This window comes from Amaranthus tricolor, chromosome 3, assembly GCF_026212465.1.
Source record: "Amaranthus tricolor cultivar Red isolate AtriRed21 chromosome 3, ASM2621246v1, whole genome shotgun sequence".
Taxonomy (NCBI): Eukaryota; Viridiplantae; Streptophyta; class Magnoliopsida; order Caryophyllales; family Amaranthaceae; genus Amaranthus; species Amaranthus tricolor.
In genome coordinates this window covers 25,242,039-25,263,077 of record NC_080049.1, presented here as the reverse complement: position 1 = coordinate 25,263,077, position 21,039 = coordinate 25,242,039, and the positions used below count along the sequence as shown (strand labels likewise).

The 21,039-nt window shown below is 34.2% G+C and overlaps 1 protein-coding gene across 1 annotated transcript in view; it reads left to right on the top strand.

Moving 5' to 3' along the window:
- The window catches only part of LOC130808831 (ABC transporter D family member 1-like), a 36,257-nt gene that overhangs the window by 4,336 nt on the left and 10,882 nt on the right, over positions 1 to 21,039 (top strand). Inside the window, exons 5-16 of the mRNA XM_057674345.1 lie at positions 3,354 to 3,551; positions 3,673 to 4,127; positions 5,124 to 5,259; positions 5,343 to 5,421; positions 13,355 to 13,593; positions 13,726 to 14,030; positions 14,115 to 14,226; positions 14,340 to 14,498; positions 16,111 to 16,210; positions 16,283 to 16,391; positions 20,513 to 20,603; positions 20,843 to 20,967. Of these exons, the coding sequence (XP_057530328.1) occupies positions 3,354 to 3,551; positions 3,673 to 4,127; positions 5,124 to 5,259; positions 5,343 to 5,421; positions 13,355 to 13,593; positions 13,726 to 14,030; positions 14,115 to 14,226; positions 14,340 to 14,498; positions 16,111 to 16,210; positions 16,283 to 16,391; positions 20,513 to 20,603; positions 20,843 to 20,967 (2,108 nt within the window). The remainder of the gene's footprint in view (positions 1 to 3,353; positions 3,552 to 3,672; positions 4,128 to 5,123; positions 5,260 to 5,342; positions 5,422 to 13,354; positions 13,594 to 13,725; positions 14,031 to 14,114; positions 14,227 to 14,339; positions 14,499 to 16,110; positions 16,211 to 16,282; positions 16,392 to 20,512; positions 20,604 to 20,842; positions 20,968 to 21,039) is intronic.

Sequence of the window (21,039 nt, the reverse complement as noted above, 5' to 3'; positions counted from 1 at the left end):
AAATCTCAAAAGTAAATGGGTTTTCATATACATGAATGGTAAAACACAAGTAACTTATGTGGTTGATAATTGTAGTGAACTAATGTTTGTTTTTCCTAATAATGATCTATACTTGTAGATAGAGGCATGTAGGCATCATTTTATTGCTTGCTACTGGTTCTTTCGTGTTTTAATTCTTGTATGAAGGATTACTTATTTATATAGTCAAGTTCTTGTGGCTAGTACTAGTGATTAGTATCAGGAGGACACTGGGTGGGTTTCTGTAGTATAAATTTTGATTCCTTGTGAGACATTTATCTTTCACTTGAATTTGGAAAACCATCCTTACTTCATAGGTGAGCTCATGGAATCAAATAACGGCCGTTCTAACACGACTCGGTCGAGTTGGAACGGTTTTCAAAGACATCGTTCCGTAATAACGCAATTTTTAATGGGTTGCAAAAAACGTCGAGTTGACTCGGGTTTCTTCCGATTCAGCCGAGTTGGAACGGGATTTCGCGGAAAAAGCGAGCGATATTCATTTTTCTTCACGAAAAACAAGTGAATCTGCTACTCTTAGTTCGCCATTGAAGGCCAACCTCCAAGCTTGAATCCCACGCCAATCACCATTGTAGGCCAACCTCAGAGCTTGAATCCCGCAAGCACTGCTTACTACTTTTTTCAGTTTAGATTCTGGAGTTTAGAAATAAGTGAGATAGAGATGAATGATGGAATCATGGAATAGAACTTCAGAGTAAAAAATAAAAGAAATAAGGGTTGAAAATCAGAATAGAGAATAGAGAGATGAAGACATTGGAAATTAAAAGACAGATTAGTGGGGCTGCCTTGGGGGGCGATAATCAAGTGTGTAAAGAAGATAAAGAGTTATTTACTGAAAAGGTGGGGTGTGTAAAGGAACCAATGTCATATTCTTTGTGTTAATTGTTATTAAAGTTGTTTTTGTTGTATGTATTAATTGTATTTTTTAATTATTATTTAAATATGGTGTTAATAAATTTATCTAATCCTTTCAAAAAACATTAAATTTATTTAATGGTTGTAAATTTGTAATTAATGAAATTTATTTAATTAATCAATTAGAAAGTGATATGAAATATAACATTTTAAATTTACTTATTTAGAAAATCAGTTCAAAAGCAAATAAAAATATTTATCATTTAGCATAATAATCGCGACCCGTTCCGCAATAACCGAATTTTTTCCGTTCCCGTGATCCGCGATCGCGACCGTGAACGCATTTTTGCTCCATGGGTGAGCTTGAGTAGCAATCCAACCCTATAATAAAATAGTCCATCCCTAACTTTGTCCATATAATGGAGGACGTAAAATTATAATAAAGTGCTTGATTCCTAGTATGTGATTTGTTCAAGAGAGAATCAATTCTTGAAGAAAGGATCGCACTGAAAAGCTTTCCCCCAATTTGTATTCAATTTCTTTGTAGAGTACCTAAACTTTTTTGAAGGAAGACAACATGCGTTATGAAAGATCATCTTTTCATAATTTCCAGATTTAAACACCGTGGAGGCCCTTTGATAAAAAACATTCAAAATAATATTCTGTTCTTCCCATTTTATTTGCCACATTAGGCCTTGACTTTGCATAATTTAACTTTTTTTGTATACTGGGTCCAACAAAAAATTTAGGTTTCGGGCCTAGGTCTTACTAGACGAGTTCACCCATAACCATTCCTAGTGTCTAAGGTTAATGTTGTATGTTGGCAAAGTGTCAAAAAAATTACACCCAAACCCTATCCAAACAATACAGATCAACTATAAATAAATGAAATTCACAACATCAAATTCAAAATATAAATCCATTTGTTTATGTAAAAATTTGGTAGGTAATTTGGTGGCTATGAAATAATTTGGCCTCTTTACAATCTTACCCGTGCCCCACTGCTTTGACGTTATGTGCGATTATGGATGCTGCAGGCCAAAAGTCTTCACAAGGCTTTTAGTCTGCATTGTCTCAATTCTCAAGTGGATAAGTGGTAAACATGGGTATGAGCTGTGATCTTGCTGTTGTGGGCCGTCAGTGTTGCCGTGCCTTCTTAGGTCAAAGTGAGGCCCTTGGGTCACCGCAGACAGCGTTCGGATTCCGGCTGTTTCACATTATTACTATTTATTTGGCTTAGTTGAAAGCATTTGGGCTTGGTGCCCTGTCCTTGTGAAGCATGCTTACTGACCTTGTGCCAGGGTGGCCAATTTCAAAATCAAGCCCACAACACGTACGAGTTATAGAATTTCATGCCTTGTGCCAAGTCGTGCCAAGGCATTGGACGTTTTGTGCCCAAGGCAGGGTGTGCTCATGTGCAAGTTTTCCGCATGTCCCATGTCTTGTAAGGGGTCAAGAAATAATGGGATGCATATGCTGGAAGGTTGTTTTCTATTCTTCCCTTTTCCAGTAAGGGGGTGAAGAAATAATAGGATTCATATGCTGAAAGGCTGTTTTCCATTCTTCCCTTGCTGGTAGAGTGCTCATCCATATTTAGGTTAGTATGTGAAAATTCTATTAATGTAGGAAAGACATTGGAATCATGTTGAGCTTGAAATTTGGTTTGTTTTGGGGAGGAAGAAATAGAAAGGTGCACAAGAAACAGGACGTTTAGTAGACTCATCCCAAGTATGCACTTGAGCTTAAGTTCCCCACAATCCACATAAGATCACAAAACACCAATATCTTCTTCGTCTCTTTTTTTCTCCAAAGCTAGTTTCAATGTCATAGCCATGATAAATTGTAGCTTTATTATTGACACTACTAGTTGGACTTTTGTAATCTTTGATTACATCTAAATAGAAAGTTAGATATAACAAAATAATTATACTGTTTAAAATTTAATGATGAACTATTAGGTGGTTTTTTTGTGTACCTCACAGAATTTTTTGGGTATTTAATCCATTCAATTCCTTGGAAATTTGGGAAATGTTGGCTTTTTTGCCTAAAATAAAGCAGCTAAGTCTCTTTTTAGCTAATTATGACAAATAAACTTAACTAAGAACAATTGTTATTGTTTCATGTCTCTTCACCTCATTCTCTATTTTTAGCTACACTTATATGTTTGTATTGGTTTTCTTTCTTATTATCAGAAGCCTTTGGATTTTTTGAATGGTTTTGAAGGTTTATTATTTAGGTATGCATCAACATGGTTGAACGCAGACTTGTTATTTTAATTGTTATGCTTTGTGTTTTGGATACATTGCTTAAATTGCTATTCCTATGAGATTCTTCTGCGACTCTACTATTGGTCCTAATTTTCTTAAATTTAGAAAATGAACTAGTGCTTGTTTATACTTTTAACGTTTTAATGCATAAATTGTGTGCGGAACTGCTCTCAAGGATTTTTGTTTATACAGAATATGGCATACTACAAAATATCCCATGTCGATGGCCGGGTAACTAATCCAGAACAAAGGATTGCTAGTGATGTTCCAAAGTTCTGTTCCGAATTAAGTGACCTTGTACAGGAGGATCTTACTGCAGTTACTGATGGGATACTGTATACTTGGCGCCTCTGTTCGTATGCCAGTCCAAAATATATTTTATGGATATTGGTATCTTCCTTTCAGTCCTTTAATATTTTTTTGAAGCACATTTTTTTGGCGTTATACTTAGCTCTGAAGCCTGGAGAGGGAAGCTACTAGTTTTTGATGATATACCTTGCATGTGTTGCAGGCTTACGTGTTAGGGGCTGGAACAATGATTAGAAATTTTTCTCCTGCATTTGGAAAGTTAATGTCTAAAGAACAACAACTAGAAGGGGAATATAGACAACTTCACTCTCGATTGAGGACACATTCAGAAAGCATAGCTTTTTATGGGGGAGAAGCTAGAGAAGAGTTTCATCTTAAACAAAAGTTTAAGACATTAGTAAAGCATTTGGGAGTTGTCCTTCATGATCATTGGTGGTTTGGGATGATCCAAGACTTTTTGCTGAAGTATCTTGGTGCCACTATAGCTGTGGTTTTGATAATCGAACCTTTTTTTTCGGGAAACTTAAGGCCTGATAACTCAACACTAGGACGTGCTGAGATGTTAAGCAATATTAGATATCATACAAGTGTTATTGTTTCACTTTTTCAGTCTTTGGGTACGCTGTCTATCAGCTCAAGACGACTGAATCGTCTCAGGTAATTCTGGATTTGGTATATTATTGAGACTGTTCTTATGTGTTTCATGCTTATTGAGAATGGATTGTGTTGTATCTTGTTGGGTAATTTCTTCATTTTTTTTTTCTTTAGTGTTTTCTGACTTTTCTTTGGTTTGTTATTATGTTCATTTTATTAGTTTTTACGTTTGTCTTGGCACCTGGATCATTCTATTGGAATCGACCTGTTTTACGTATGAAATGTAGCCTTCTTAACCACTTTCTATTCCTTTTTCTGTGCAATCTTGCTGAAAGGTTCTCTTTAAATGTTGTTTATGATCATATGTAATGTAAGAAAAAAAAAAAATAGATGAATGTACTCTTACTAATGATTCATCTGTCTTGCTCCATTAGTTGTGCAAGTAATGTCTCTGACTTGTACAGATTCAATTTTACAACTTGTCCTTATGCCTTATTTTCTGGTAAATTGTCCAAGCTGAACAACCTTTTCAAAATACATAACTAGAGCTCTCCCTTGTTTCGTGTCTGTTAAGGGAAGGGGTGCTATTTTTTTACAGCTTCTGATATATCTTGTTTGAGTAAAACTTTCCTTGTCACACGTGCATTACATGATACATAGTACAATAATATAGTTTTTTCCATGGTCACTCGTAATACATATTTAGCAGTTAATGCGGATGATTTCACAGCTATCTTTACCTATATTTCAGTCACGGTAAGCTCAAAAACCTTTGTAGAGGTGCGGGCAATGTTTAGCCGTTAGCACTGTTAGGTGTGGCCTTAGACTTCCTAACCTTGCATGGTAGCCACTTGGGGCCGTTAGGTTAATGGAATGATGTTGAAGTAGATGTAGAACGAGTGTGTCTTGTTAAAAGAATATGTTTCTTTCTAAAATGCATGTGCAGGATCTTGGTCCATGATTTTGATTGTTTCAGGATTTCAAATTGAACCTTATGGTTTATTTCCCTTTGAGGTTTTCCTTTCTTGTCTTATAATATGTGTATCCGCTGAATTGCAGTGGTTATGCTGATCGTATTCATGAGTTGATTGCTGTATCTCGAGAGCTTGGTTTTCGAGATGGCTCTTCTTCACAGAGGAATGGAAGTAAAAACTGTTTTATTGAGGCCAAATACATTGAATTTTCTGGCGTTAAGGTGTATTTTTATTTTTTGCTATCTTGATATAATTTATGTTGTGTTTCTTTTCCTAGATGTACAACAGTATTGTGTCATTACAGGTTGTTACCCCATCTAACAATGTGCTAGTGAAAGACCTAACGCTCAAAGTTGAACCAGGATCTAATCTTTTGATTACAGGTAAGAATTTCAATGTTGTGAATTGTGATGCCTCTAGAATCTTAGTTCTCTTTTTCGTTGATGGATTCCCAGTTACAATTGTGATTTTTGGCATCTTGTCCTTTTTAGTTCGTTCATGTGTAGTTCCCTGCACTTGAAATTGTGATCTACTTGTGGTCATGCAATGTGTTGTGCATTGTGATACTCCTTGGTTTTTTCGGATCCTCCTTATCTGGCCAAGTCATTGTGCAGAACCTCTTGTCTTATGCTCGTATTGAATTATCTCGTCTTGTACTTGCGCTCATACATTTATGTTTTTTTGTCCAAGACTTCGCTTGGAATCTTAGATAACCTTTGTTTCTCCATCTTAACAGCTTTTCTGTACCCATGTCAACCATAGTGCAAAAATGTGGTTTCTAACGGTTGCGTACTAGTGGTGAAACTTTTGCGGTCGATGCGGATGTTTAGCGGTTGTCTCGACTGATATTTCGGTTGCAGGAAGCTCAAAAACCTTTATAATATAGTCACGATATGCCTATATGGTTATGTGGATGATATTTTGCATATGATGTTGACACAACAAGAAAAAAAAGTAAGTATGAAGTTCGTTGTAGTTATCTAATGGTCACTACGTGCTGCTTTGAGCCATTAGTTATGTCCAATGAGAAAAGAGGGGTTCAATGTACAAAGAAATTTCATTGGGGAAATAGAAATTGAGGATAAACTGGTCACTACATGCTGTTATGGACCATAAGTTATGATAGGTTGGCCTTACCAATAGTATGTACAAGATTCTTGAAAAGGTATTGGGAAAAGATTAAGCAATGTCATCTCGGAGACGATTTCTATTAAACAAATTGCTTTCGTGGAAGGGTGACAAAATCATGATGCCATGTTGGTAGCCTCAGAAATGGTAGAGGATAGTAGGAGAGGGTTTAAAGGTGTCTTGTTCAAATTGGAGTTTGAAAAGGCCTATGACAAAGTCAATAGGCCCTTTTTTTTACAGAGTGTTGGAGGAAATTTTTTTGGTATAAGAGGCGCAAATTGGTTGCAAGTTTCCTAGATTCTTCATGGTTTGCAGTGGTGGTCAATGGTTGTACTGGAGACTGGTTCGAATCTTCAAGAGGTAATAAGACAAAGGTTTGATTGATGGGATAAGAATTGGCAAGGAAGGAACATTGGTTAGTCATTTGCAATATGCTGATGACACTATTCTATTTATATCAGACGAGGCACGGAAATTCAGAAACACTTTAGTCATCTGCTAGATTGAGGGTAAACAATCAAAATCTAGCTTAAAAATGATTAACATGGGGGAGTTTGAAATTAATGGATTGGCTACCATTTGCAGTTGCATCATTTTGTATTACACACCTAGGCCTTCCAATAGGCATTAGTTCTCATTCTAAGGTTTTTTTCGGTGGTCGACGAGACTAGATGGGTGGAAAAAACGATGTTCTCTTTTGGAGGGAGAATTTCGATTCCTAAATCATGTTTGAGCAATATTCCTATCTATTTTTTTTGTCTTTATTATAAGTCCCCATGATGTGTTTTCTGAAGCTTGGAGAGGAGGATGAGGGATTTTGTTTAGGAATGAATGGGAGGTTCAAAAAGAGACCATTTGATCTGTTGGGATAAAATTAAGCTTTTTGTTAAGCAAGGGAGGTGGTTGTAGGGGATTTGAGGCAAAAAATATGGCGTTATCAAGGAAGTGGTTGTGGAGACATTCGTCGGAATCAAATTCTTTGTGGCAAAGGTTATACTAAACAAAATTGGTTTTTCTACCTCAGGAGAAGCAAATGGCGGTCCAACATCCACTTATCTTAGCTTTTGGAAGTCAATTTCTTTGGTCTTCTTTTTTATTTACTTCTTTGAAAATCGGGAGGGGTAATGTTTTTAAATTGTGGGATTCTCGGTTGGGAGCACAATCTTTCAAATAAATTTTCCCTAGATTATATCATCTTTCATCAAAACAAAAGTTGCCAATTGTGAAATTTTATTCTTTGGAGTGGGATAACAATCAAATTGCCTTGATTTATCTTTTAGGCATGAACCATTAGAGAGGGATTTGCAGTTAGTGGTTGAACTATTAGATATTCTTCAAAATTTCAGTCCATCAATTGAATCTGATTTCAAGGATTTGGAACCTTGATTCATCAAAATCCTTCTCTTGCGCATCTTTTTTATGGAAACTTGGTTTTCCATCCCTATAGGTCTCTTTCTTTTCCTTTTGCTAAATGAATTTGTAAAGCTAATTCCTCAAAAAGATCAAGGCTTTTGTGTGGCTAGTAACGAAAAGGAAATTGAACATGATGGAGAACCTTTCAATTAAGGAGACCGTATAAGACATTGAATCCCCATTGGTGTTATTTATGTTGTGAGAATGGAGAAGATAATGATCATTTATTTCTCAATTGTAAGATAGCGTGAGAACTATGGCAAAGGTTGTTGTAGATCAAGGTTGAAGAATGTTTTGCTATGAGAAGGATTGGAGATTTTCTTTTGATTAACCATTGTGGTTTGGGACCGGGTGATCATCTTAAAATATGTGGGTAATTTGTTCCTTCACCATTTATGGTCTATATGGTTAGAAAGGAATATGAGAATTTCCAAGGTGGTCTTTTTGGCGTCACTTTGGGTTAATGCACATGAATTATTTAAACATTGCTTTCTTGATGATATATGTAGAAATAATTGGAATGTGATATTGTAGCTATCTTTATTTGCTTCTTGGGATTCCTCATCCAATTGATGTATGACGTATTTCCTCATCAATAATAGTTTTTCCTTATCAAAAAATAAAGTGTACAAGGAACAGAGTTTAGGACCTAGGAAAGTATAATTGACATACATTCTACAGATCTGCTTAAAGTCTTTGGTTGACAAGTGGTATTTATATGATTGGATATGAAACAAGTGATTTCATTTAGTTTTGAGACTCTTCCTAATAAAGTTAGTGGAGTTTTGTGTCTCAAGCCATATTCGAATTTAGGTTGATGCTCTTGAGTCATGTGTCTTAAATTATTAACCATGGTGAATCGGTAGATGGTTTTGTATTCAAGATCAAGCAACTCAAATGTTGATGAGGGGGAGCTATCCAATTTGCCAAAAGAGCACCTTTCTGCAAAGAGACAGAACTCGATTCATTAAAGATGATTAATAGACGTTTCCTGCATGAGACAAAAAGTGCTAGCATTTGCAGAAATTTATTCTATTGAGAATATTGCAGTTGGCATTCTCTCATTGATGAGTTCCCTGGGCTCAAACATAGGCTTTATAATTTTAGGGAGACTGAATATTCTTTTCTTGCCTAAAGAAAATTACTAAAATTACGGTGTGTCTGAAATTCAGGATTTTATTAGGCTTTTAAAAAGCAGGAATTTTGGCAGTAAAAGAATTTTCGAATCTTGAAATATTATGAACAAACCACTAACACTTTAAAATTTAGAACAACTTCTCACATGGTGTCATTTTAAATCCGTTCTCCATTTTAATCATAGTACCTGGTTTTTATTCCGTTTGCTTCTCCTTTCAGACTCACCTTCTCTTTCTTACGATAGGAAACTTGATTCTAACCCGTACTTATAATAGTCATAGCTAACTGGTCCATCTCAAAGGGAGGCAAGGATCCTGTAAGTCCTTCTTGGGAATGAAATGACACATCCAATTATAGTTGTTTAATGACAATTATCTAAAAAAATATTTAATTAAACAATATATTAATAAAAGCATTGAATAAAAGAGGTTAAATCAGTAGTAAAGGGCTTACAGTAAGCTAATAAAGAGATTAAATCAATAGTAAAAGGCCTAGGTTAAGTAAATAATAAAATAAATTAAATAATGATTTAGGCATGGGCATTGTATTGTCATTCGTGCACATGGTGCTTCCCCTTGCATGTGCTTGAGCATCTCTTATGTGTGTATGGGCACAGATACTCCACGCATGATTACTCCTATCTTAAAGCTGACTCCACTGGCCTGTTGAGGTGTCATAAAACCAATTCATTTTAAGTTTATATTTGGTCACACCTTATATTGTAGAGACGAGAAATCAAATACTTCATACTCACTATATTCCGGTGCATCCACGTGAATCACTATATAGACTTCCTTTTGTGGAGAAAATTCAACATCCTATTGTTCCAAGGCAAACCCCAAACAACATCGAAATTAGAATCACTTGTACTCATGATGCTTTACACTTGAAGTTGAATGTTTATATACAAGTTGGAAATTTATAAATATTTGCAACTCATGTAGCTGTCGTTCTTCATCAACTTTGTGTAACACATCAAGGATCACCGGAAAGATATGCAATGGATCGAAATAGTATAAAAAAACCTTCACTTATGGAGTAACTCTTTCAATCTAACACTTAAAACTTCATCTTCATTCATATAGACATCGAAGATGGGATCAATATCATCATTGTCCATTAGCTATTCAACAAATATATCTCTCACCTGCTAAAAAGATCGATGAAGCTAATTCAACCTTGATATCAAGTGGCTAGCAACAAACGTTTCCAACACAAACTTTGAAATAAGCAAAATAAATACAACTTTAATAGCAAAATTACAAGGGCTAAGAGTTTGATATTGCTTTTACACTCATTGCTATCACTTTTGGCGGTTGCTATTGTTGGTCACTTAATCATCAACCCATCTAAGCCTTCACTCAGCAGTCAAAAGCGTTTTGCAAAAACTTGCAAAACCAGACCATCTCACTACCAGGTTCCTCTAATCTTTCCGTTGAAACCACCATAACGCATCTCCATCAAGACCTGCCATCGCTGTCTCGATCTTCTCTCCCTCCATCAACCTATAGAAAGCAAAATAGCATTCACCGTTATGATCCACCCATTCGGATTTTCATCACAATAAATGGGAAACTCCAAGTGCCTAAACCTCCAACTTTTGATGTCTAGATTACTCACATTTCCCCTTCGTTCTCCAAAAGAGGCTCGAAACCCTCTTGGAATTTCAAACCCAATGCCTTCTACAAAAGCATTTTTCCTATTTTCAATTGTTTCACCACACGGACCCTAGGTGAACGGCATTATTTTTCGGCCATTTTGTTTTTTTTTTTTTCCCTTAAATTGACAAACTAGCAGACCTTACCAGTTACCACTAAACTTAATTGCATCATAGAGGTGTGTAAATCTTCTTGGAATTTTGTGGATGTTCCTGAGCCCTCAACTGATCTGCGATGGTTCTAGCCTGATCATTAGCAATCGATCCTGGGGATATTAGTAACATAGCATCATGCAATCATTCCTTTAAAATTTGAGTAACATTTTGTATTTGGATGGGAATTGACGCAAAAAGAGCAAAGAGCTTTTCAGCCTATTGTTTAAGACGAGTAGCCTGAGAGGCACCCATGGATCTGTTCTCTGATAAAAATGGAATATCAAGCACTTACTAGAGAAGGCACAAAGAAGTCAGAAAGATTGAGGTGAGAAGACAAAAGATTTGCAAGGGAGATGCGTAGAGACAGAAGTAGTGAGAGAGGAGATAGAGATTAGGGGAAATGTATATGATTCTTGCATCAACACTTTTGAAATGGTAGCAAATTGAGTTTTAGAAATACATAGAATGATTCCTGCATGGGTAATTATGACACATAGAGCCATTGACCCCCTCTTTACACTGAAACCGGAAAACTAGAAAATTTTCTGATTTGAATTCCAAATGCCTAGCTATAAATAGTAAATTTGTGTCATTACAGAGCACCATGTTTGAGTTTAATGATGCTCTTTCACCATGTTTTTTATACCTGGGAATCCCTAGATTAGTTAAAAAAGTATTTTTATGTTAAAGGCAGTTAGTTTTGTGGGAAAAGAAAAATTTTAGCAAACAAACGTAAGGGGGAGTTGAGGCATGTAGATGATTTTTTCTTTTTTATATTGGAAGAGACTAAACCTTTCTAAAAGCTTAAAACGATCTGTAACTATCCTATTCAGCTTGTCCTGTAATCCATGTCCTTTATCTTCTCTCATGTCTTCTTTTAATGTCAGTGTCCAATAATCTTACATCCTCTTAGTTCATTACAACTCCGAGCCTTAGGAAGGTGCGCTTTCTAGCATCTATAGTTGGCTGCCACTCCTATTGACTTGAATGGGTTTTTTTACTACCAGTGTAATCCACCTCTCACATAAGCTTGCCTTAAGCATGCTTTTTATAACTAAGGTCTCAAAGCCTTTCGAAACTTGGAACGTGGAACATACGACCCCGAAACACCCGTCTCGGATCACTTTTAAAGCGCGTATTTAATTGCTTAAGGTGTCGTCTTAGACCTTCAACTAATATTGTAAAAGGTTTTTGGACCTTTATTCATAGATTCAAGGAGAGAAAACGGAGGAAGTCAAGATATAGAGCCTTAAAGCTGAAAAAGTAAGTTTATATCATGGAATAAAAATCTCGCCTGTTAAGCTATATAACAACAGTTATGTAACCTGTTGGAGAGTTGGTGCGACGTTAAATCCCGGTGAATGAGTTTTCACGGTCAAATACCGTGTTAGTCGTCACGTATCGTGTAACGTCCAATACTGTTACAACGTTATTTGTTGCGATGAGGTTATTGCAAAACCTCTTCTAACATCTTCCTAAATTGTGGAAAAAGTTATTAACATATTGTTAAATTTTCATCAATACCCATCAACTATAATTACTCATAATTTTAATTGTTAAACAAAATAATTAACTAATAAGTTAAATTAATTATCCACTAAAAGTACCTGATATAGTGTCATTATAACTATGGGCTTATATGAATGATAATAAGTTTAATACTCTCCTTATATTTTTTCAAAAATTCGTACTGCATGGCGCGATTCGCGCTATCAATCTATTATAGCTGTTTTCCTCGACACCGCAACTGCTTCCGCAAACAAATCTGCGACCGTGTTTTTTTTCCATGTTATATATAAAAGTTTGAAGCACAAAAATCAATTTCATTTCCTTTTGATATTAACTTCGCATTTTATACGTTACGTTTCTTATATTTAGTCTTCCCGAGTCACTCTAGGTTGCATTCCATGTTCCCTAGTCACTTTAGGTTGCATTGTACCTTCCAGTTCCCATCAGATGTGTTGAAACAAATCACGTTTCTGGTAACGATGTTAAAAGCGATACTGTCTTGGATGCCATGAGCTGTAAATTGTGTCTACTATCGATGTTGGTCTCTCATGTCTTAGCTTTCTCTCATGTCTTAGTGAAAGGAGAAAGCTGATTTCGATGCTCGGTTAGGTTTGAATATTGACCCTCAAGCCTCATGTTACTTTAGCCAGAAGATTAATTCTTCGAAAGTATTGTTTTAATGCATATGATATTTAAAAACAACTACTTTGGCTTTCAGTTATTCGAAGATCTCATCACGATTATTAAGAGGTTCGCCTTGGGTAATCATGAGGACTTGAAACCTAACATGTTGGTTGACAAACCTGTTGTTTGCCCATTGACTAACACAATAATCTGAAAAACTAGGTGTAGAAATAGACGAACAAATTTAACATTTGTTTGCAATTTAAATTCATGTTCTGTTAAATTTCTCCCAAAAGAAATAATCTGAACATGATCATTAAACTAAGATTTAAGTTATATTTTACATGAAAAATCAATTTGGTCAGCCTTTAGAAATGAGTTTACAAATCTGATCTATTCTTTAATGGCCCTATCAACGTGTTTATTTCTTGGCTCAATATGGAAGCAAGAACCTTTTACATGTGTTGATGGGCACTGACAAGCCTGAAATCCTTCATGTTGTTTGCTTTAACCGCTTTTGGTCTCAAATTGTAGAAGGGTGCCTTCAAGCTCTTCTTAATGACAATTATTATTAAATCAGATAATAATCATCATTGAAACTTAAAAATGTTTTTGTAGCATTGTAAAATATTGAATGTTATGCTGATTTATTATTGTTTTTTTACATCTCATGGTTTTTGTTTTCTTTGAAGGTCCCAATGGTAGTGGAAAAAGCTCACTTTTCCGGGTTTTAGGTGGGCTTTGGCCCCTAGTGGCTGGACAGATAGCTAAGCCTGGAGTTGGTTCTGACCTCAATAAAGAGATTTTCTACGTGCCTCAACGACCATACACAGCTGTGGGTACTCTTCGAGACCAGTTGATTTATCCTCTAACCGCTAATCAAGAGATCGAATCTTTGACACATGATGGAATGATAGAGCTGTTAAAAAATGTAGGATGCTTGTTTGTTTGTGCCATTGTTTAGATGATGTGTAGAACAGCTTCTTTTTCTGTTAGTTTATTTACTGAAATGTTTCTCCTGTACAACTCTTTGTTTTGTGGCTTTTTTTGTTTCTTATTTTAGGTTGATCTTGAGTATCTGCTTGATCGTTATCCTCCGGAGACAGAGGTCAATTGGGGTGAGGAACTTTCTCTGGGTGAGCAACAACGACTAGGAATGGCAAGATTGTTCTATCATAAGCCCAAGTTTGCAATTCTTGATGAGTGTACCAGTGCTGTGACAACTGATATGGAAGAGCGTTTTTGTGCTAAAGTCCGGGCTATGGGAACTTCCTGCATCACTATATCTCATCGTCCCGCTTTAGTTGCATTTCATGACGTAGTGTTGTCCTTGGATGGTGAAGGAGGATGGAGTCTTCACTACAAAAGGTTGAATTCTGGCATGGTTGTTTTGTATTCTAATAATTGATACACACAAAAACTTGCTTAATCGAAGAACTTTCTATTTCACAGTGATGATGAGTTGGCTGATGATGAGAATGCAAAGAATGTAGCTAAGCCTTTAGAGTCTAACCGCCAAAATGATGCAATGACTGTACAACAAGCATTTGCAACTGTTAAGAAGGTTTTTGACGAAACCCTTTGTTCCTGCTGTATATCTTTCCCCCCAAGATGTATATCAGATATTCATTTCTCTTGCGAAGCTTTTCGATTGTAATTTTATGTTTTCCCTTGCAGAGCTCTACGTTCTCTAGATCAAGCTCTGAATCATACATCTCAGAGATAGTGAGAGCATCACCTACTTCAGATCGAGCTGTAACTTTACCCCGTGTTCCACAACTTCAAATAACTCCAAGGACAATGCCTTTGAGAGTTGCAAAGATGTTAAGGATTTTGGTCAGTTGTTCATCCTTTTATACAGTGGTTTTATTTTTGAAATTGTTCCGTAAATAGTACCTGTGATTCTAGTTGAATTGAAATATTCAATATGGAACTTTTTCATGTCGTTTGATTTTTCATGTTGGCCATATATGCTCCCATGAATTAGATCAGATATCGCAAAAGGTATTATAGTTGCCTATCCTTGTAAGCTGTAAGAGGGAATGCATTGAGTTAGCCCTACTTTGAGTTTAACTTGAAAAAATATTGGCTGCATTGACCACAAAATCTGTTTTGTGAGCATTACCAAAACCGTTTTTTTGTACTATGGTGTTAATTTCATGAACCTGCTAGAATTGTTGCTGAACTTACATATGCTTGATTTGGAATAGTTGAAGCCTTGATTTGTGAACATAAATAAACTTTATAGCTGAAAAATATACCAAATATATATATATATATATATATATATATATATATATATATATATATATATATATATATATATATAGATATATATATATATATATATATATATATATATATATCTATATATATATATATATATATATATATATATAGATATATATATATATATATAGATATATATATATAGATATATATATATATATAGATATATATATATATATATATATATATATATATATATATATATATATATATATATATATATATATATATATATATATAGGAAGAAGTTCAAGTGAGAACCATTCTTATATGAGAACCGTGAGAACCAATCTATCTGACAAAAAGGTATTACTTTTCTATTTAAAAGGTGTTGGGAAAAAAATGTTACTTTTTTTTCAATAAAAGATATACTTTTTGGCAAAAAATTGCTACTTTCAGAAAAAAAAATTCTGAACAAAACTCAAAAAAATGTGTTACTTTTTACATAAAAAAGTGTTACTTTGTATTATTTTTTTCGAAAATTTTTCTGTAAGTAACACTTGTTTGCTAAAAATTACCAACTTTTTTTTTTTTAAAAAAGTAATATTTTTTAGCCCAAAAGTAAAAAGTAACAGTTTTTTATTATGTAGATTGGTTCTCATGGTTCTTATATAAGCTTGGTTCTCACTGGAACTTGACTATATATATATATATATATACATATATATATATATACATATATATATATATATATGTATATATATATATGTATATATATATATGTATATATGTATATATATATGTATATATATTATATATATATATATATATATATATATATATATATATATATATATATATATATATATATATAATATATATACATATATGTATATATACATATATGTATATATATATACATCAACAAGATGAATATAAAATACAATTCTAATACTTATTTTCATATATGCTTGGAACTTGGAAGGTTTGTTCATGATTTTTTGATCAATGCTAATGCTTTTTTTTTTATATATGCTTGGAACTTGGAAGGTTTGTTCATATTTTTTTGATCCTGCTAGCTGCTACTGTATATCTCCTATCTTCTATCATGTGGTCGTTTCTGTGAAAGTGTAGTTGTGTGATTAATCTTCTTTTTTTTTCCTAATGTGCACTCTAGTGTAGCATTAGTTTGATTTGAGGTGCTGATATCCTTTTCTAGGTACCTACTGTGCTTGATAAGCAGGGAGCACAATTACTTGCTGTTGTATTCTTGATTTTCTCTCGAACATGGGTTTCAGATCGTATTGCGTCTTTGAATGGTAAGTGGTGCTTTTTATCCAGTGAAATAATTTTCTACCAAACCTGTGACTGAGTCGCAAAAATTTCTCCAGGGACAACTGTAAAGTTTGTGCTGGAGCAGGATAAGGCATCCTTTATCCGTCTTATAGGGGTTAGCGTTCTTCAAAGTGGTGCTTCTTCTTTCATCGCTCCTTCTATAAGGTAATATATCCTTGTATCATAAAACATGGTACCACTTTGGCACAATCTACGTATTGAAATTTCTTTCCTTTGATGTTGTATCCTTTTTCATTCTTGGCTGTGGTTATCTCTAGGGAGTTTCATTTGAAAAACATTTTTACGGTGCTGAAGGGTTTTGCTTAATTGATTGATTTTAGATAACTCGTGATGGTATCAGATCTAATCAATCAACATTAAATTATATTGTTGAGGCATCACTTTCTTAATAAAATGACATCATGAAAAGGTTATCTTATTTATGATTGATATGTTTGTTGTTATCGGGGTGTGCACTGGTCCAAATCATAACCAGATTACTGAAATTATTAAGACTGGACCTGGATTTTCTCGGTCAGTCCGGTTTTAGACAAGCGTCATCTTTTTAAAATTAAAATCAATGCTCAAGAAAATAAAACAGTATTAGATGTTATTATAAATTAGTTGTACATGTAGTAGCAGTTGTAACAGAATTTTTTTTATATATTAGTATAAACGAATATTAGAAACAATCTACCGATAGAATCACAAGTAGGGTTTTCCATTACAAGAAGTCAACGACACTAAAATTAGATTCTTACTCTTACAAAACTGAAGAATACTAGGATAAGTTGAAAGTCTATGTGCCCCTAAGTAATAAATGGAAGTTCCCACTAAAAAGGTGCTACTGGTGCATGAGATCACAAACCTTGATATTACTTTCTATATGATCATTTTGGCTGCACCTTATGTTAATTTTCATTGTTATCTTGACAATAGTGAATGAATCAACTCAAATGATGATTTTATATCTGAATTTTTGTTTGGTTTAGCAAAAAAACGAAGTTAGAAACTGTAGTTCAAAATACTCGTGGAGGCAAACACTATGAATCATAGTGCAAAAACAAGGCCACATCGTATATGTTAGTTCGTATAGTAAAGTTTTTCAAATTTAATGAACTGCTATTACCCACATCATAAAGGCGTAAAAACCGCGGCTTTAGCCATTCCAAGCAATATTCATTAGTTTAGGCCAATATTTGTCAGTACTCACATTTTTGCACTATGCTATGAACATTAAAGCTGTGAAACCTTGCTGAGATACAAAGCTCACAACACCAAAGAAATAGAAGCTCCATACACCATAGTGTAAAAACATATCGTATCAGTCGTACTGTAAAGGTTTTGAAATTTACTGAACCGACATTACTTGTATCGTAAAGGTGTAAAAAATCGCATTTTTTGCGGTTTCAAGCGATATTTCATAATTTAGGCCGAAATTTGGCGATATGGTAACAACATCACCCTCATTACCGTATTACTATGTCCGTTACTGCAAGCGCGACAGCATATCTTATTTTTGCACCATGCCATACACTAACACCCAATTGTGTCAGACTCGAATCAAGGACCTAAATCTCATAATCCATAGAATTAGTGAATGCGCAAAGCTAGCAAAATTGTAACCCATAATTCTCACTCTCTCCGTTTTTTAATGAAGTTCCCATGTGCCATTTTTGGGTGTTCCATTTGTTGTTCTCATAAGGGATCTTTCTATTTATATCACAAATTTTGGACAAAAATAAACTTTTTTTTAGAAACTGAAATCCCATTGCACCAAACAAAGACAGATACATCATAGTTAGGCATCTCAATCTACTGTAATTTTGCATCAGTAAGAAGAAGGTACCCACCTTCTAAGAAGGGTTGTACCAGCTCACTCTTCATGTGCATACAGTAGGCAAGGCTTAGTAGAGAAAAAGAAGGAACAATACATCAAGAGACAAGATTTGTAAACCAAGAGTTGGTTTCAAATTTAACAGAATACAAAGAAGAAAATCTACTCTTAATCTCATTTCGAACATGATCCAAAGCTTTGTCCACAGTGCTCATGCGGAGTTGCCAAACAGCTTCATTCCTGATTTTCCATATATAGGAACATAGTTTGCAGATGTTAGCAATGATCACCTTCCTCTGGAGGCAGGTTGCTTTCTGTTTGTGGTAGATGTGCAAATGGAGCAACTTACAAAGCTCCTTAAGGCATCTAGCACTAAAGGGGCGTGAGAAGAACAAATGATCTATGGTTTCAACAACAGAGAGGCACATAGGGCATTGATCATCATCAATAAGCTTCATGTGAAAAAGTTCACTCTTGATTTTCAGCTTATGTAAAACAATTAACCAAAGAATAAACTTACTTTTGGGTGTAGAAGCTCTATTCCAAACAAATCTGCTCCAAGGAACATTGGGAAGGTCTTTAAAGTTGCCTTGATAGGCGTCTTTGATCATATACTTGTCCTGCAAGATCCAATCACAAAGTTTATCCTGCACTTTACATATCTTCAGGACCAGTTTGCAGTCATGGGGGATTGAAAATAAACTTGTTCATCCTCATTTTAATATTTTAATAATACTTACAGTCCTTACTTATCTTCCACTAACTTCATTTTATCAATTTTATATTCGTTATGGTCCGCACAAGCTTTCCACTACCTTTATAAAAACATTTTTTTATTAGCTGTGGTCCCTATTTTTTCCCACTAATTTTCTTCTAGTATTTTTTAATGTTTATAGTCCCCACTTTTCCTCCATCAAATTTATTATTCAATAAATTAATATATATCCTTTATCTAAAAGATTCTAATTTTTAATTTCCGTAAACATTCCTTATGGGAACTTCATTAAGGAACAAAGGGAGTAATTTGTAAGATTTGGCAACTGGTTCGATCCAATTAAGTTTGCACATATTATTTATCAGTTACCATAATATACATTAATAATAACCATTTGCTCCTCAATAACATGATCATCATTATGTTGGTAATATTGTAGCTATATTAATATTATTAATAGTAAAAATATTATTAAAGACAATGAAATATTAGTAAAAATAAATACATGTCAAAATTAATAATCATCACATTTTTCTCATAAACATCTAATTAATATAATCCTAACAGCATCCTAGAACAATGGACATTGAGAATTACCTCTTGAAACGTACAAATCTTGACTACCACAATAATCCTAATACTTTACAATATCTCTGTCTACAATAAATTAATTATTTCAAATTAATAATTGTTATAAAATATATACCTTTAAATATTTAGTATATAAATTAGCCCTTATAATTGATAAAGCTTACCCTTTAATTTCAAAAGAGTTTATAATATTTTGATACAACACAACAGTGCCTAGGCCTTAATCCAAAAAGATTAGGGATGGCTATATGAACAAATATATCAGTTCCATTGGTTATACATATGAATTTTTCTTCTCCATTGATACTAAATTTCTACCTTCTTAAATTTTTAAGTCTAGATCTTTCATATCCTTTTCCACTCTGATCCGTCTTCCTCGATCTCTTTTTAAGTCTTCCAAGCTCTAATTTTCTATCTCTCTTACCAGTTCTCTAATACCTCGTCTTTGCACATGCTCAAACCATCTCAGTGATGTTCTTTCATCTTTTTCTCAATATTTGCAACTCCTAAACCCTTTCTTTTGTCTGCGTTTCCAATTCTACCCCTCAAGGTATGCCCTCTCATCCATTGACGCATTTTCATTTCTACTACTCCCATCTTTCTACTATCCTTTATAAAAGCTCAACATCCTGATCCGATATACAAATTAGTGAAAAAGCCAAGAGGTACAATCATGGGATAAGGGATCCTCTATACAAATTAGAATTTGTCTTCTTCATAAATCATTAAGAAAACAATGTTTAAAAAGACCATGCGTTTTTGCGCACAGTGATGCCAAAAGTTTTACTTTCTTCCAAATTACCTCTATCGGTAAAAATCGTTCATTTAAAAACTTAAAAAAATGTGAAAGAAGAACATCGACTTATAAAATTTTTGAAAGGAGAAGTAAAAACATAAAATCGAACAAAAGGATGAAAAAGATTCAAAAAATGACACGAGGAAAAGTTGAAGAGAAGAAAAATGATCTTGATGTACCATGTTTTTTGTTGAAATAAATAATTTGATAAAAAAATTATAATAAAATAAAGAAATGGACAAATGAAGTCAAGGAAAAGTAAAACGGATTAGAAAAGTTTAATAATTCTTGGTGTTTCTAAGTAAGTAATGAGTAGTTTCTGATCTTGATATTTGGTCATATTTCAGGCACTTGACTGCTAGGTTAGCACTTGGATGGAGAATTCGTTTGACTCAACATTTACTCAAAAATTACTTGAGAAAAAATGCTTTCTACAAGGTACTAGAATTTCAGAGCAACTGTGTTTTGAGTAATATAAACCATTTCCAACTTGAGCTGTTTTGTTTGTCTTATGAGTTTATCTTTCTTGGACAAAGATAAAATGTCAAAATGTGCTGCAATACAAGCACATTATATTTGATCGAGAGTGTGAGACTTGTGGACAATTTGTCAAAAATGGTCATTGATGTGTTTCTGCATTTCTAACATTTATTCAATATGCCCCCTTCCCTTTTTAGGTTTTTCACATGTCAAACAAGAGCATAGATGCTGATCAGAGACTAACTCACGATTTAGAAAAGTTAACTACAGATTTATCAGGGCTGGTTACTGGAATGGTGAAGCCGACTGTGGACATCCTGTGGTAAGTACTGAGATAAACTACCAAGGGATATGATCTTATTCAAGATATTGTTTTGCTCTCTTTATTTATGTT